Source organism: Myotis daubentonii, chromosome X, assembly GCF_963259705.1.
Source record: "Myotis daubentonii chromosome X, mMyoDau2.1, whole genome shotgun sequence".
Lineage (NCBI taxonomy): Eukaryota > Metazoa > Chordata > Mammalia > Chiroptera > Vespertilionidae > Myotis > Myotis daubentonii.
The window spans coordinates 101,977,589-101,993,917 of record NC_081861.1 but is presented as its reverse complement, the minus strand read 5'-3'; the positions used below and the strand labels follow the sequence as shown (position 1 = coordinate 101,993,917).

At 36.6% G+C, this 16,329-nt stretch overlaps 1 protein-coding gene across 10 annotated transcripts in view; it reads left to right on the top strand.

Moving 5' to 3' along the window:
• ATRX (ATRX chromatin remodeler) overlaps positions 1 to 16,329 on the top strand; it is a 284,022-nt gene that overhangs the window by 96,098 nt on the left and 171,595 nt on the right. For 9 of the 10 annotated variants that reach the window (XM_059679370.1, XM_059679369.1, XM_059679366.1 and 6 more), the window contains 3 exons: positions 2,301 to 2,368; positions 2,885 to 5,955; positions 14,690 to 14,762. In XM_059679370.1, the coding sequence (XP_059535353.1) occupies positions 2,301 to 2,368; positions 2,885 to 5,955; positions 14,690 to 14,762 (3,212 nt within the window). The remainder of the gene's footprint in view (positions 1 to 2,300; positions 2,369 to 2,884; positions 5,956 to 14,689; positions 14,763 to 16,329) is intronic. The other variant, XM_059679365.1, reaches the window with a different exon arrangement.

The window sequence follows — 16,329 nt, the reverse complement described above, 5'->3', positions numbered from 1 at the left end:
TAATGTTGCTAAGCTGCACACATGGTAGCTATTTATATAGATGGTGAGTATTAAATTTATTAAGTACCAAGATCATCTAATACATTTTTCTGTGATAGATTTTATTTTTTAAATCAATTTTTTGTGACTTTGGTTAATAAAATTATATAGGTTTCAAGTATACAATTCTATGATACAGAATCTGTATATTGCATTATGTGCCCACCACCCAAAGTCAGATCTTATTCTATCACTGTATATTTGAACCCTTTACCTTTTATTACCCCTACTTACCTTACCTGTGGTAACCATTATACATTGTCTGTGTCTGAGTTTCATTTTTATATCCCACATATGAGTGAAATCACGTGGTTCTGTACTTTTGTCTGACTTATTTTGCTCAACATGATATTCTCAAGAGACATCTATGTTTTTGCAAATGGCAGTATTTCATCTTATAGTATCCCATTGTATATATGTATGGCATCTTTTTTTAAAGATATATTTTTATTGATTTCAGAGAGTAAGGGAGAGGTAGAGAGAGATAGAAACATCAGTGATGAGAGAGAATCATTGATTGGCTGCCTCTTGCATGTCCCACACTGGGGATTGAGCCCTCAACCTGGGCATGTGCCCTGACCAGGAATTCAACCGTGACCTCATGGTTCATAGGTTGATTCTCAACTACTGAGCCATGCCAGCCATGCACGACATGTTTTTTATTCATTCTATTAATTCTACAAATCAAATTGCAAATCAGAAGAGCAAACCACAGCTTTATTGAGATACCACCTCACATGTGTTAGAATGGCTATTATAAAAATTACTAATAATAAGTTTTGGAGAGGCTATGGATGAAAAGAAAGTCTCATTCACTGCTGGTGGGAATGTAAACTGATACAGCCACTATGGAAAACAGTATGGAGGTTCCTCAAAAATTAAGAAAAATTTAGTTATCATATGACTCAGCAACTCTTCTGGGAATCTACAGGAGAAATTTTACATTTTATCACAAGGATTTATGCACCCCTATGTTCATTGCAGCTTTAGCATTATTCATGGTGGCCAAGACATGGAAACAACCAAAGTATCTCTCAACATCTAGTATATTTTTTTCTCTTTGTCCACACTGTATGTCTGTTATCCTATATAATAAAAGCCTAATATGCAAATCCACTGAACAGCGAAACAGCTGGTGGAACGACTGGCAGAACAACCGGTCGCTATGACGCACACTGACCACCAGGGGGCATATGCTCAACGAAGGAGCTCCCCCCAGCCCGCAGGCCCCAGGCTAACCAAGGCGGGTGCCAGTGGGGGCTCCCCCGATCGCCTCGCTGGTCGCCCCGCAGAGAGAGGCTACCGGCAGCAGCGACGGGGTGGGGCCAGCGAGCGGGCGACACCAGGCTGGCCAAGGCAGGTGCCAGCCAGAGCCCCCCGATTGCCCTGCTGGTCACCCCACAGGTAGGCCCTGATCGCTGGCCAGGCCTAGGGACCCTACCCATGCACAAATTTCCTGCACTGGGCCTCTAGTATTTATATAATTTGCCTCTTTTATCTGGAGTATTGCCAGAGTGGAGGAAAGACTCAGGCACATATCTGTTGCAGTGTTACATTGTTATTGCTGTTGCCTTAACAGGGAATTCTTGTTTAAACAAGTCAACTAAGGGACAATGAAATTAGATCATCTATTGTACAACTATTCCAGTTAAGAGGAGGAAGCAAGGCACTTTTATGAAAGGCAGGCCCACTGAAGCCAACTTTACACATTACACATTCCTTTGGCTGTACCTGTGCTTTTCTCCAGCTCCAGAGTAGGGCTCCACATAGCACTTCAACCAACTTCCCCAGATTGCCAAATGTTAAGGGATAAAGAAACAAATGCCATAAGCATATAGCTAAGAGAAACAGCAGCCTTTCCTCAGTGTCTCTGCTGGTGCCTTTATAGAATAGAGCAAACTGATCCAGCAGGAAGAAAGCCCCCTGCTTAGCCTTGACATTTAATACATTTTAATGTAGATCCTAAGTCATAAGAGTTCAGAAATTTGCTTTAGTAAAATATTTTATAAACATGTATAGAAGGGATAATGTGCTTGATGACATGGACATCTATTTGAAGGAATTGTTTTCTTGAGCTATTCCTATGTCTGGAAAGTATTAGTGTTGAGTAGTTTAGTGTTGTTGTTTTTCTTTTTGATTGTCTATAATAAACACACACATACACACATATTCCCTTTACTTATTAATGACTTAAGAATAAAGTTTTTCCCCCTTTATGTATGTTACCAATTTTGAATAAATTTTTCTCTTTTTTTAAATAGAATTGCTTTAAATATTACATGAGTGATGATATTAGCCGTGACTCAGATGGAATGGATGAACAATGTAGGTAGGTAATATATCAAGATTAACTAAAATTCAGTGTTGTTTCCTCTTTTGGAAGGGGGAATTCTTACATAATCTGTTACTAGATCCATTTTTTTGTATTATTTTTCTTGATGTGTTTAATGGACGATTGTTCTATTCCAGAAAGCCTTAGGTTTATGGCTGTTTTAAGTTTCTAATAATCAATTGCTTTACTATTAAAATTACTGTCAGGAAAATTTAAATGGTTTTATTTATTTTTAAAATATATTTTTATTGATTTCAGATAGGGAGGGAGAAGGGGAAGAGACAGAAACTTCAATGCTGAGAGATAATCATTGAACAGCTGTCTCCCGCATGCCCCCCATCAGGGATTAAGCCTGAAACCTGGTCATGTGCCCTCACCGGGTATCAAATGGTGACCTCCTGGTTCACAGGTCGATGCTCAATCACTGAACCACACCAGCTGGGCTTGAATTGTTTTAATAAATGTAAAATGAGTTTCATTTGGGAGTAATATTTTAATTTTTAATAATTTCAGATGGTGTGCAGAAGGTGGAAACCTGATTTGTTGTGATTTTTGCCATAATGCCTTCTGTAAGAAATGCATTCTGCGTAACCTTGGCCGAAAAGAGCTGTCTACCATAATGGATGAAAACAATCAATGGTATTGCTACATTTGTCACCCGGAGCCTTTGTTGGACTTGGTTACTGCATGTAACAGCGTATTTGAAAATTTAGAACAGTTGTTGCAACAAAATAAGAAGAAGATAAAAGTTGACAATGAAAAGAATAATAAAGTATGTGACCATACACCCAGATTTTCTCCAAAGAAAAATAGTTCAAATTGTAATGGACAAGAAAAGAAATTAGGTGATTCATGTTCTGGTTCTGTAACCTATTCTTATTCAGCACTAATTGTGCCCAAAGAGATGATTAAGAAGGCAAAAAAATTGATTGAGACCACAGCCAACATGAACTCCAGTTACGTTAAGTTTTTGAAGCAGTCCGCAGATACTTTAGAAATTGATTCTGCTACAAAGTTACGTCAGCTTAAGGCTTTTAAATCTGTGTTGGCTGATATCAGGAAAGCTCATCTTGCATTAGAAGAAAATTTGAATACAGAGATTCGAGGTTTGGATGCTGTAAACAAAGAGAAAAATACCAAAGAGCATAAAGTTATAGATGCTAAGTGTGAAACAAAAGCACGAAAAGGAGAAAAACCCTGTGCTTTGGAAAGGAAGGATATTTCAAAATCAGAAGCCAAACTGTCAAAAAAGCAAGTAGACAGTGAGCACATGGATCAGAGTACTCCAGTAGCGGAACAAAGAGCAAATAAAAGTACCAGTGGTGAACATGAGAAATCTGATAAAAAAGAAGAACCTCAGTATGAACCTGCTAACACTTCTGAAGACTTAGACATGGATATTGTATCCGTTCCTTCCTCAGTTCCAGAAGACATTTTTGAAAATCTTGAGACTGCTATGGAAGTTCAGAGTTCAGCTGATCACCAGGGAGATGGCAGCAGTAGCACTGAGCAAGAACTAGAGAGTTCTTCTGTAAAATTAAATATTACTTCAAAAGACAACAGAGGAGGTATTAAATCAAAAACTACAGCTAAAGTAACAAAAGAATTATTTGTTAAACTTACCCCTGTTTCCCTTTCTAATTCCCCAATTAAAGGTGCTGATTGTCAGGAAGTTCTACAAGATAAAGATGGCTATAAAAGTTCTGGTCTGAGCCCCAAGCCAGAGAACTGTGGACTTGGACAGGAAAAAAATGATGATGCACTTTTGCTTGAATGTGAAGTTTTATTACCTTCAGAAGAATCTGATCTTCGAAGATCCCCACGTGTAAAGACTACACCCTTGAGGCGACAGCCAGAAACCAACCCTGCGATTTCTAATTCGGATGAAGAAATTAATGAAACAGTTAAGAATAAACAAAAACTGTCAGGTCCAATGAGAAAAAAAGATAAGAATTCTTCTGATAGTGTTACAGATAATCCTAAAACTAATAAATTGTCTAAACTTAGGCAGACAGAAATTATGGATCAAAATTCAGATTCTGATGAAATGCTAACAATCCTCAAAGAGGTATCCAGAGTGAGTCATAGTTCTTCTTCAGATACTGACATTAATGACACTCATATAAATCATGAGAAGACTTTGTATGATTTAAAGTCTCAAACAGGGAAAGATGATAAAGGAAAAAGAAAACGAAAAAATTCTACTTCTGGCTCAGATTTTGATATTAAAAAAGGCAAATCTGCTAAAAGGTCTATAATTTCTAAAAAGAAACGAGAAAATCAGTCTGAATCTTCCAATTATGACTCAGAATTAGAAAAAGAGATAAAGAGCATGAGTAAAATTGGAGCTGCTAGAACATCCAAAAACAGAGTTCCAAATAAAAAAGATTATGATTCTTCGGAAGATGAAAAACATAGTAAAAAAGAAATGAATAACCAAGGGCAGCAAAGTTTGAAGGCTGCACAAGAAGGGTCATCTGATGATGCTGAAAGGAAACAAGGGAGAGAGAGTTTTTCTTCAGCAGAAGGCACAATTGATAATGACAAAACCATCTTGGAATTAAAAGGTAGACTCTCTAAGAAGCAGCAGCCAGGTGTTTCCTCTGATAAGCCTTCTTCTGGGAAAGAGGAGAGTTGTAGTTCTCCAGAGGACAAAAAGGTTGCTGAAACTAAAGCAAAGTGTAAGCTTCTGAAAACTAAAACCTGTAAGAAAGTCCAGGGTAGCTTATCTGATATTGCTCAGAAGTTCTCAAAGACAGAGCACAGTGATGACTCTTCTGAAGATGATAAAAAGGTGAGCAAAAAGGGGACTGATGAAAAAGAAAAGAAAACTACAGACTTGAAGAAAAAAGTAATTAAGATGGAACAACAGTATGAATCATCATCTGATGGCACTGAGATATTACCTGAGGGAGAAGAAATTTGTCATTTTTCTGAAGGAATAAAACAAAATAAGAATGACACAACTGATGGGGAAAGGAAAAGTAAAAAAATAAAAAGTAAAACTTCTAAAAAGAAGGATGAATTATCTGTTAGTGCTGAGAAGTTAATAGGGAAAAGAGATAGTTGTGGTTCTTCAGAAGAAAAAAGGTGTAGGAATGCAGGATTCAGAAGAGATAAGAAAAGGTGCAATTTGTCTGAAAAGAGATCAAGGAAGAGACAAGATTTTTCATCATCTGATACTGAGAAATATTCCATGAAAGAAAGTCATGATTCTTCTGATAAGAAATTGAAAAGAATAGAATTGAGGGAAAGACGAAATTTAAATTCAAAGAGAAATCCCAAGGAAGTACAAAGTGGCTCATCATCTTCAGATGCTGAGGAAAGTTCTGAAGATAATAAAAAGTTGAAGAAGCAAAGAACTTCCACTAAAAAGAAGACAGGCAATGTCAAGGAGAAAATGAGAAACTCTGTCAGAACAAGCACTAAAAGGAAGCAAGCTGAAATTATTTCCTCATCTTCTTCTGATATAGGAGATGATGCTCAGAATTCTGTAGGCGAGGGCAGCAGTGATGAGCAGAAAATTATGCCTGTGACTGAAAATTTAGTCCTGTCTTCACATACTGGATTTTGTCAATCTTCAGGTATGCAAAGATAAATTCAAAAATGTGTAATTTGTATTTACTCCCTCTTGAATAACTACATTATTTAACTTTTCTTGAAGCCAATCAAATGCAAGGTTACTGTTTAGGAAAATATAATTTAAAAATTCTTTACAGATTTCCTAGAAAGCCTTTCTCCATTTATTTTTATGCCATCATTGGAAGGTATTTTAAACAAAGTTTTTTTGGTAAATAACAAAAATTTTTTATCAATGTTTAATGATTTTTCTCTGAAGTAATTAGCAGTCATTTATTAAGGAAAATCAGACTGGCACCAGTATTTCAGTAGGTATTTATTAATATGATCGGTAACTGTCTTACCATGCATAGGATTTTTTTCATTAGCCAGAGTAACTTTGTGTCCTATGCAATTTTCTGAAAAAATTAAATTTACTTCATTGAAATTCTTTGCAGATGCTTATCAGTTATTTTCTAATGACATGAACAGATGTTTCTGTCTTTAATACTAACAAGCTAAAGGAAGAAAGAAATCTAAAAGGTAGATGGATTTCCCTAGTCTTATGAGATAGTGCACTAGGACTATTAGGGTTTGGGTCAACTGGTCAATGATACTTCACCTCCCCCCAATAATACTTATAAAAATAATTTTCATTATCTTATTTTTTTTTGTTTTCTTTTTTTCCATCACCATTTAACCCCACTATATGCTTTTCCACCTCAGCCCCTCTCTCCCCCCCTCCAATCTTAAAAATTTTATAAAGTAGATTTTACTTAAAACTGTGTTCTCAACATAGGCTGAATGTTTCAAGTTTCCTTTCATTCTTTTTTTTAAAAATACATTTTATTGATTTTTTAAAGAGGAAGGAAGAGGGATAGAGAGTTAGAAACATCGATGAGAGAGAAGCATCGATCAGCTGCCTCCTGCACACCCCCTACTGGGGATGTGCCTGCAACCAAGGTACATTCCCTTGACTGGAATTGAACGCGGGCCTCTTCAGTCCCCAGGCTGACGCTCTATCCAGTGAGCCAAACCGGCCAGGGCTCCTTTCATTCTTTATGCTAGGATTTTCCATTTATCCCATTTAGATTTTAGTGGAATTTACTTGAATCTTGTTTTATAATAAAACTTTAAATTCCTTTTATGGAGTGCTTATCTAATGAGTTGATTTGAAAACCAAGTGTGATATGCACAGTATACTCAGTTTAATGCTCTGCTGTATTACATGCTTAGATGGAACTCTGCCTGTATGGCTATTGTAACTACAGGTCCTCACTTTTTGAAATTCTTTGGCCTAATGTGTTTCAGAATTTTCAACTGTTTGTCTTTCAGAAAGGTAATATAGAGTAATTGCCATATATAGGGTGTCCCCAAAAAATGTATACACACTTTGAATAATTATAAATGCAGTGTTTATTAAAATATATTTCATTTTCAAAATTGAGCTATCATCTGTTAAAAGTGTGTATATATTTTTGAGGGACATGCTGTACTCTAGCTCCATTAGGGCCTGAGGCAACACATTATCAAACATATTAGTATTTCTGCAGCAAAGCATAAGAACACTAATACTTAGAAGAATAAACAGTTCAAATTAGGTTTTGCTGCCAAATGAACTTTGGCACTACCTTATATAGCTTCTGAGTTTGAGAACTTTTTGGATTTCAGAATTATGTATAAGAGATTGTGGATTTGCATTGAAAACACAGTCTCAGAATGGAGCATTATTTACAATAGTCAAGATCTGGAAGCAGCCCAAGTGCCCATCAGTAGATGAGTGGATAAAAAAAGCTGTGGTACATTTACAAAATGGAATGCTCTCAGCTGTAAAAAAAAAGGAGGAAATCTTACTCTTTGTGATAGCATGGATTGACCTAGAGAGTGTTAGGCAAAGTGAAATAAGCCAGTCAGAGATGACAAGTACCATATGATTTCACATATATTTGGAATCTAATAAATAAAATAAACTAACAAACAAAATAGAAACAGATTCATAGATACAGAAGACAGACTGAGCTATTAGAGAGAAGGGGTTTGGGAGGCTGGGTGAAAAAGTGAAGTGATTAAGCAAACCCCCCCCCCAAAAAAAAACACAAAACCTTGTAGACACATGCAACAACAGTATGGTGATTATCAGAGGGAATGGGGGATCAGGGGCAGGTAAAAGAGGATAAAAGGGGGATACATGGTGATGGCAGGAGACTTCACTTTGGGTGGTGAGCATATACTACAGTATACAGACTATGTATTGTAGAATAGTATCCCTGAAACCTATATAATTTTATCAACTAATGTCACCTTAATAAATTCAATCAAAATTGGAAACAAAATACAATCTCATAGTTACTTTGTCAAATCAATGTATGTTTGTTTTTGTCTCAGTTTTTTATTTTTACACCAGACAGATTATATAAATATTCAAAGTTATCATTGATTGGCAATATTTTAGGCAAATATGTTATTTTGCAACCATTGCTTTGTTGTTCAAATTGGAGTATTCCATTTTTTTCTACAGTTTTTCATTACCTCTCTTTTTTTTAAAATCTTTATTGTTCAGATTATTACAGCTGTTCCTCTTTTTCCCCCCATAGCTCCCCTCCACTCAGTTCCCACCCCACCCTCTGCCCTTAACCCCCCACTGTCCTCATCCATATGTGTACGATTTTTGTCCAGTCTCTTCCCGCACCCCCTCACAAACCTTTCCTCCCGAGAATTGTCAGTCCACTCCCTTTCTATGCCCCTGATTCTATTATATTCACCAGTTTATTCTGTTCCTCAGATTTTTTATTCACTTGATATTTAGATTCACTTGTTCATAGATATGTATTTGTTGTTCATAAATTTATCTTTACCTTTTTCTTCTTTCTCTTCTTAAAGGATACCTTTCAGCATTTCATATAATACTAGTTTGGTGGTGATGAACTCTCCTTTAGTTTTTTCTTATCTGTGAAGCTCTTTATCTGACTTTCAAGTTTGAATAATAGCTTTGCTGGGTAAAGTAATCTTGGTTGTAGGTTGTTGCTATGCATCACTGCCGGGAGCCGGTCCATCCTTGCTGTTTCAAGGGACCTGGCATATATGGCATACGGTTCTTAATATGTTTGCTCACCTTCTTAGCGCTGTGTTTTAACCAAGGTCACCTCTCCGAGAAAGGTTGAATCCCCAGGTAGGGATTTTCCCCTGAAGTTAGGGAGGGAATAAAACCCTTCAACTAAGTGCCAGGCGGGTAATTAATCCCTTTAACTACGAACAATCATGCTTAAACTACATAATCTTTTCTCCCTGGAATGGAGATAAGAAACGCCCTAACCTTTGTAATAGAGATTGACAGGATTAGAATCAACTGGTATAAATACAGATGCAACAAGACAATAACAGACAGAATTCAGAAGACAGCAAGAGACAGAACTTCAGACTCAGAACTTAGAACACAGAAATCAGAAGACAGAACCTACACGGAGCCTGGAGACAGAAGAACTTCACTGGAGAGAGCATGGCAAAAGATCCTGGACTGAACCTGACTATAGAACATGGCAAGAGAACCTGACTAGAACCTGGTGACTGGACCTGGCTGGAGAACCAGCAGAACCTCTCTGGAGATCCTAACCAGAACTTGGCTGGACATCCTGGCTAGGATGCTGATCAACTGAACGCTGCCTCCGAGTCTTTCCCTCTTCGCCGACTCCGTCTACACCTTTGGGGACCCCTGGACCTGCTGGGGTTGGACCCCGGCACATCACGTTGAATATTTCTTGCCACTCCCTTCTGGCCTGCATAGTTTCTGTTGAGAAATCAGCTGACAGTCGTATGGGTACTCTCTTGTAGGTAACTAACTGTTTTTCTCTTGCTGCTTTTAATATTCTCTCTTTGTCTTTTGCCCTTGGCATTTTTTAAAAAATATATTTTATTGATTTTTTACAGAGAGGAACGGAGAGAGATAGAGAGTTAGAAACATCGATTAGCTGCCTCCTGCACACATCCCACTGGGGATGTGCCCGCAACCCAGGTACATGCCCTTGACCGGAATCGAACCTGGGACCTTTCAGTCCGCAGGCCGATGCTCTATCCACTGAGCCAGACCAGTTTTGGCTGCCCTTGGCATTTTAATTATGATGTATCTTGGTGGGGTCCTCTTTGGATTCCTTTTGTTTGGGGTTCTCTACCCTTCCTGGTCTTGCAAGTCCATTTCTTCCAGCAGGTAGGGGAAGTTTTCTGTCATTATTTCTTTAAATAGGTTTTCAATATAATGCGCTCTCTCTTCTTCTGGCATCCCTATAATCGGATGTTGGTATGCTTAAAGTTGTCCCAGAGGCTCCTTACACTATTTTCATATTTTTGGATTCTTTTTTCTTTTTGCTTTTCTGGTTGGGTGTTTTTTTTTTGGTTCTTCCTATTTCTTTGACTTGATTCTTGGGATCCTCCAGTCTGCTGTTGGATCTCTGTATAATATTCTTTATTTCAGTCAGTGTATGCTTAATTTCTAGTTTTTTTTTTTTCATATCCCCGAGGGTCTCACTAGATTTGAGGGTCTGACTAAATTTATCGGCGGTTTCTAAAAATTTTTGAAAAACCTTAAAATTCTGGTTTTGAACTCTATATCCAGTAGTTTGCTTTCCTCCATTTCTGTAATTTGTGACCTGTTTCTTTGTCTCCGCATTTTGGCTGTTTCCCTGTGTTGGTAGAGTGGCTTTCTGTGCTAGATGTCCTATAGGGCCCAGTGACACAGCCTCCCCAATTACCTGAGGTGGACACTCTGTGGTGCACCCCTTTGTGGGCTGTGTGCACAGTCTTGTTGTAGTTAATCCTTGATTGTTGTAGGTATCACTGGGAGGAATTGACCTCCAGGCCAATTGTCTGTGAGAATCAGCTGTGTCTATGGTGGGAGAACTTCTGTGCTGGAGACACCCTTCTGGGGCAAGACTTGCTTCAGTGGGGCTTTGGTGCTCACTGAGTCTGCCCCTTGAGTGTGTCCCTTATGGATCTGAGGAGTTGTAATCTGGATGGTCCCACTCTGACCACTGGGTACACTGGCACTTGCTTCTCTAAGGAGGTGCTAATTTAGCTTCTGCCTGAGGCTACCCAGCAGGAGCTAAGGAGAGATCTGCAGATTCCTCTTCTTCGTTTGGGTTTTGGAGGTGCGCAGATGAGGCCCAGCTGTGAAGCAGTGGAAGCTGCTGTGGGGCCTTGGGCCTTCTTTTGGATGTTCTGGGTCTCTCTGACTCAGATGCAGTTTGTTAGGTAATTTTAGGTTGCAAAGGGCCAGACCATTCATATGCAAAAGCCTCTGTGCACAGCTTGGGTGGGGCAGAGTCTCAGGGAATCAAAAGGGTGGAGCGAAAAGCTATGGCTGATCCTCAGCCCTGCCCTAAGAGGTTCCGGGTCTCAGTGTCCCTTGGTAATCGCTGCAAGCACCTCTGAGAGAAAGCTGCCCTCGAGTTCCGCCTGCTGCCAGACAGTCCAGTTTCTCCCCGTATGAGTCTGGATCCCCAGAGACTTGCCAGAAACTGGAGTTCAGAGCAGTCGGGAGCTTGTGTCTCCCTCCCAATTGAAAAAGACAACCTCGTCCTCAGTTGCCAGCCCTTTCCGCACGCGCCTCCTCTGAGTCTCAATGTGCTTTTCTCTTTCCTTCTACTTGTAGAATTTCCATTCAGCCAGCCTTCCTGTGGTTCTGGATGATGTACGTTTTGTCTTTTAGTTGTATTTTTGAAGTGGTAGTTTGAGGCAGCAATTTCAGGTGTTTACCTATGCCACCATCTTGGTTTTCCTCCCAAATCAATGTTTTTGTTATCAGGCTACTTAAGGAAACTCTTATTAAGGATTAGAGTATAAGAACAATAAATTGTAGTTACATGGAGTATTCTCATTAGCAAATTTAGGCTACTGAACTAATCTTAAACTTTGGAGAACTGTTTTTCTTGATTAAACAGCTTCCCTAGCAAAATAAACATGTTTGATTTCAAATACTGATTTTCGTTTCCCCAAATCTAATTATATATGACACATATGTGGACATCTAGGATATATCTTTCATGTTTGGAACTATTAATACCTCGTGTAATATGCAATATGTGTTCATCAGATCTTAAGAAGAGGTGGCAACATATGGCAAATACTCAAAGGGGGTATTTCCCAATAATTTCTTAACCCAGCCCTAGTCTAGATCATTGTGTTCTGTTTGGACTTATGTAACTTTATTCTGAAGGACCAGTGTCCTGATGGGTAGGTGAATCCTTTCTCATATGTATGTCCAGAGAAGCCTTAAGAATTCAGAATTTCAGCAGATGCCAATCTCTCAACTATTTGGTCTCATAAGCCTTGTTCAGATTTTGTTTACCCTGGATATTTTTGGAATTGATTATTTTAGATGAAAAAAGAAGGTAAATTTTCTAGGGAGTTTAACAAATCTAAAAAATGGACTTTGTCTAAGAAATACTTAAGCTGAAAAGAATCTGAAGGGTATTTAATATAAGCACTATGTAAAAAGTACTTTTTTTCAAGATAAGTTTGGGTATAAGCCAATGATAAAAGTGGCATTCTTTTTATTTTTTTAAATATTTTATTTATTTAATTTTTTTTCTTTTTTTTTTTAAAGTGGCATTCTTTAAGAATTTGCTTGCATGCATATATAGCAAGGTATATTTATTGTTCCCCTACTATGTCCAAGCTAATTTAGGCGACAATTTTTATGAACTCTTAAAAAGCCTCACCTGTTCTCAAGAATTTAGAGGATTCTAATTTATTCAGCAGTAGTTGGGTATCCTAGTACATGGTACAACATTTTCGTAAAAATTGGGGCTTGTAGAGGGGAGTAGAAATATTTCTTTGTAAACTGAACTCTATACAATTTAATTTGCTGTAAGTCAGTGTTACTGATTACGGTTTTCATTTATGAAGGCAATAATGTGTATACAGATATACCATATATTTCATACTGAGGATATGAAAAGCATGTATTATCTCCTAGCATATCTGTACTGCCTTTTAGAAACTCAGATTCTTTTTACAGAAATAAAGATTCATTATAAAAAGAAAAAAAGAAATTGGGGCTTGGGAATGGCATAAGCAACCAAGATTAAGAACACGGTGCTAGGAGATTGCAGTTTAATGAGCAAGACAGACATAGATAAATCATTAAAAAATATCAGAAAAAGATATAGAAGTAGAATGGGGCTGTGTGATAATTAGCAAGTGAGCTACTTAATCTAACTATTGGAGGTAAACAGATAGCATTTAAAGACTAGTTTAAAGAATGGGTCAAATTTATCGTAAAGAAGTAGTATTACTAGTGATAATTCATTTGAAGATTGGTCTGCTTGAATGAAGTATTCTGAGTTTGCTAGGATATTGTGAGATTTATTTTTGCTTTTCTGTATTTAATTTTGCCTTTCTGTATTTCTATCATGAACATGTAGCTGTCTGCATTCTTTGTGGATTTTTTTCTCTCCAACATTTTTTTCAAATATGTTATTATGAAAAAATTTTAATATGTAGAAAAGTTTCTTTTGTTAATATTGTACTGTATTTGCATATGTAAAGAGTACTGTTTTTCAAGATATCTACATATTCTTCTATCCATCAATGTAACCAACTTTTGTGTGCCCTTTTAACTGTTTATTTTGAAATAATTATAAATTCACAGGAATTTGCAATCAAAAAAATGTACAGGGAGATTTTGGATATTCTACCGTTCTCCTACTGGTAACATCTTGCATAACTGTAGTACAATGTCAAAACCAGGAAATGAAGATTTATTTAGATTCACCAGTTTTACATGCATTTATTCTTTTGTGTATGTATGTATGCATGTATGTATAAATATAGTTCTATGAGATTGTATCATGTGTAGCTTTGTAAATTACAACCAAGATATTGAACTGTCCCATTACCACAAGTTTTCCTTGTGCTACACCTTATGCACAGCTTCCTTCTTTATCCCCCCCCCCCCCACGTTAACTCCTACCAACTTACTTGATTTTTGTGTTTGTTATTTTGAGACGAATCATGAAGCATGTAACCTTTTGAGATTGGCTTTTTTTCACTCAATGCAATGCTCTTGAAATTTTGGATGCATTTCAAAAGAAATAATAAACATCAGCATACTTTTTCCTAATTACTTCAGCATATATAGTATTAATGAGAGTTTAATATTTAAGTTTGTGTTTGAGGCACATTTTACATATAATGAAATGCCAAATGTTAATGTCTTTAGAGTTTTAATCAAAGGGTAGAAGAGTAGCTCTTTATAAGGACATAAGTTTTACTGTACTTGAATGTGTCTGTATATTTCTACTCATTAATATTATACAAATTCAAATATATTTGAAATTATTTGGTACCACCAAAATATTGATAGCAATTTTGCTATTCTTCAGTAGTACAGAAAAAAATTATACATACGTTAGCCTTAAACTTAAAATGGATCACTATGAACATAGCTTATTTAGTAAGAAACTTATGCTAATGTGATGGTAAATGATAAAGACATGCTACCTGAAGGATGCACAGTAAAACCCTTGTGCTCTGGAAAGGAATTTTGAAATACATAATATCTAACTTATTTATCATTTTACTACTGGCACTTTTTAAATTATCCATGTGCTTGCTTATAAATTCTTTTAAATCATGTTTTGGACCCCAGAATACAGTTTACAACCAACTAGTTGTTATTAAAGTTTTAGGCTTTCTGTTTTATTTTACATGGTTTTACTTATGTAGATAACATAAAACTAATTTTGATTATGCTTTTTTCCCTTCAAGGAGATGAAGACTTATCTAAATCAGTGCCTGTCACAGTGGATGATGATGATGATGACAATGATCCTGAGAATAGGTATGGTTCTATCTGTGAGGACTTTAAAAAGATAATAACACACCCTAGATGTGGGCACAAACAGCAGCAACAGAACCTCAAGCTGGTTGTAAAAACCAGGAGTGCATTAGAAAGACTGCTCATGGTCTTTCCTCAAGTTTGAAAGAAAGGCCAGAAAATAGGCTAAAACTCAGAAACTTTAAGAGAAAGTAAATATAAATATTGACACACCTAGCATAGGGTGTGATATAAATATGTATAGCACTGTCAATTTCATATTTTTATGTAAACTGCTAATTTTTGAGAATTTTTAATTCTTACAGATTATTTTATTGATGAAAGTGGATTATCTCAAATTGGTGACAACAGACATCTTTCTCCTTAATGTTTGATTTTTAAAAAATCCTCAAGTGAGGGTATTTTTTCCATTGATTTTTAAAAAGAGTAGAAGGTAAGGATGGAAGGAGGGAGGGAGGAGGAGAGAGGGAGACAGATAGAGAAAAACATCAATGTGAAAGAGACACATTGGTTGCCTCCTGCGCACACCCTTACAGGGAACCTGGGATCCAACCTGCAACCCAGGTACCTGCCCTTGATCTGGAATCGAACTCTTGACCCTGAACCACACTGGTCAGGGCTGAGTATTGTTTTTAATTGTTATCAATTATGGTAGTCCTATTTATTAAAATCTGTTCTAAGTAAAAAAAAAAGGGACATTACTCAGATATTTAAGATTAAGAAATTGCTTGTAAAATTAGTATCAATTTACAAAGTGTCCAGACTGATACAGATTTTAACTATTTTTCAAATAAAATAGAAATAGTATGATACTATTAACTTTAATAAGACTTAAACAATAAGTTTAAATGTGAACAGTATAGCCTGTACAGATATTATTAGCTAAGGATGGCTGGGAGAAGAGAAACATGCAAAGGCACGCTCATATCCCAGCAATGGAGAATAAAAAACAACAACATAATATTAAAGAATATACCGTAAAGTTTTTACATGTCTTTTAAACCTTTCCCTGGACTACAGTATACCCCACATTCATAATGTTCAGCCAAGTGTGGTGAAGTGGATGGAATTTTGAAATAATAGGAATAAGAATATCTGACTTCTAATTTTTATAACAACTGTCTCTGTAATCTTGGTCAAGTGACTTAACTACTCTTTGCCAAAATTTTCTGATCTCTAAAATGAAAATGTTGGATGAAGCTTTCTCTGATTAATTCTAAGTCTCTAAAAGCTGATAGACTTGATAGGTTTTATTAAAGAACACTATATTAACCATCCATTTATTCTGAATAGTAAGCTGTAATGTTAAGAAAACATGAAAATATATATGTAATTTTTGTGTCATAATTTTCTAAGGATAGCTGTTATTCTAGCTTTGTTTTATGTCTTGCAGATGCTGATAGTTTTTTCTGTTTCAAAGATCAGCATTCTCCTAATTAGCAGGAAAACATTGTTATTAGGGTAAATGAACAGTTTTATTTTGCACTTTGAATAGATGTATACAAAGACAGATGCTGCGTGCTACTTATTATTTTTTGTTAATCCTCAACTGAGGTTCTTTTTCCAATGA